This window comes from Morone saxatilis, unplaced genomic scaffold (assembly GCF_004916995.1).
Source record: "Morone saxatilis isolate NCDOM2014 unplaced genomic scaffold, NCSU_SB_2.0 Contig9, whole genome shotgun sequence".
Lineage (NCBI taxonomy): Eukaryota > Metazoa > Chordata > Actinopteri > Moronidae > Morone > Morone saxatilis.
In genome coordinates this window covers 21,480-22,898 of record NW_023340268.1, presented here as the reverse complement: position 1 = coordinate 22,898, position 1,419 = coordinate 21,480, and the positions used below count along the sequence as shown (strand labels likewise).

The 1,419-nt window shown below is 45.9% G+C and overlaps 1 protein-coding gene across 1 annotated transcript in view; it reads right to left on the bottom strand.

Annotated features, from left to right (window-relative positions):
• pi4kb (phosphatidylinositol 4-kinase, catalytic, beta) overlaps positions 1–1,207 on the bottom strand; it is a 5,757-nt gene extending 4,550 nt beyond the window's left edge. Inside the window, exon 1 of the mRNA XM_035681852.1 lies at positions 1,117–1,207. Within this exon, the coding sequence (XP_035537745.1) occupies positions 1,117–1,207 (91 nt within the window). The remainder of the gene's footprint in view (positions 1–1,116) is intronic.
• Between the last annotated feature and the right edge of the window lie 212 nt (positions 1,208–1,419).

Genomic DNA, 1,419 nt, shown 5'->3' with positions numbered 1-1,419 from the left:
GTAAATGTAAACCTGATTATTTGTATTAAGCAGTTATTTAATGCTCATTGTTTCACAGTGAAAAGAAACCGACTGGATTCGTTGTTTTCTGCCAGTGAACGTCACTTCCTTTATTCCAGTCAGTCAGTGTAGGAAAATAGATTCACATTAATGTTCTTTCCTCCGTCACTTTTCTGTTTCTCTTCACAACAAACAAACAAACAAACAAAACCGGCTCCAGAAAAACAAAGCGGGCGGAGCAACAACTCACACAGGTAAAGGTGCATTTCACTGAATATTGTCGTTTCCAAACCGAAGGGCAAACAGGGAAGGTTGTTGTTTTTTTGGACCGATGTCGACCCCCGACCTTCAACATTTATTTATAAGAGAAAAGTGCAAAAAAATACAAAAGCCAGCGAGTTACAGGGAAGAAAACAAACGTTTAACGTTAATAATATACAAACAGTCACAGGAAAACCATGCAGGAAGCCGGCAGCGTCTTCCACAAAGAAAAGATATTTTTAAAAGATCTTCATAGCAACAGTAATAATAATAAAATCTGCACATCAACGAGCTGTACATCTGTACGGAAACAGCAACGACACACAACAAAAACAGAAATTAAATAAGAGAAACTCTCAGATTCAGTAAAAACAACAGAAAGCGGCAGCACGAAGCTCCACGTGTTGCTGTCTGATGTCAGAGTCCCACTCAGGTTCACTCAGGACTTCATTACCCAGAGTTCCTGAGCCTGAGAGGTAGCAATGCCTGGAAGGCTTCACTCAGGGCAAAAAGAGTAAATAATCCTCTTTATCACTGTTAAACCAGAAAAACTCTGAGTGGGTCTCTGACAGGAAACAGGGCTACTTTCAGTTTAAACTGGGAGGTTCGACCCAACCACCATCACAACACCACCATCACATCATCATCGACCATCACCCGCCAATCACCTCATCACATCAACCACGCATCGCACAGCCATCACCAATCGTGCACCATTACACCCATCACCCCCCCATCATCACATTGCATCACCGGATGAGCATACTACAGCCATCCGTCGTTCCGTTCACAATGACTGCGGCGTTTGACCAGGATCAGCTCCGTCACACTAACGTCACCTGAACGTTGACTCACCAGACTCCACTCGCGTTTCAGCGAATTTAAGAGTTTCGTGAGACGTTTTCCTTCCGGGTCGTTCGCAGGTCGTCGTCACCACTCGGGTCATTTAACGACCGTCACGTGACCTGAATGACCCTCAGGTGATGTCAGAGACTCCCCAACAGTCAGAGCCTCCTGGGGGGGGACGAGTCACCTGAGGGTCCCTGTAGCTGTGGGGGTCACGAGGTCAGGTCAGGTGAAGTTCGGCCGGAGGGCAGGAAGTGAACGCGGTGAAGTCGTTGCTACGGTAACCACTGACAACAGATTACCTGGATTCAT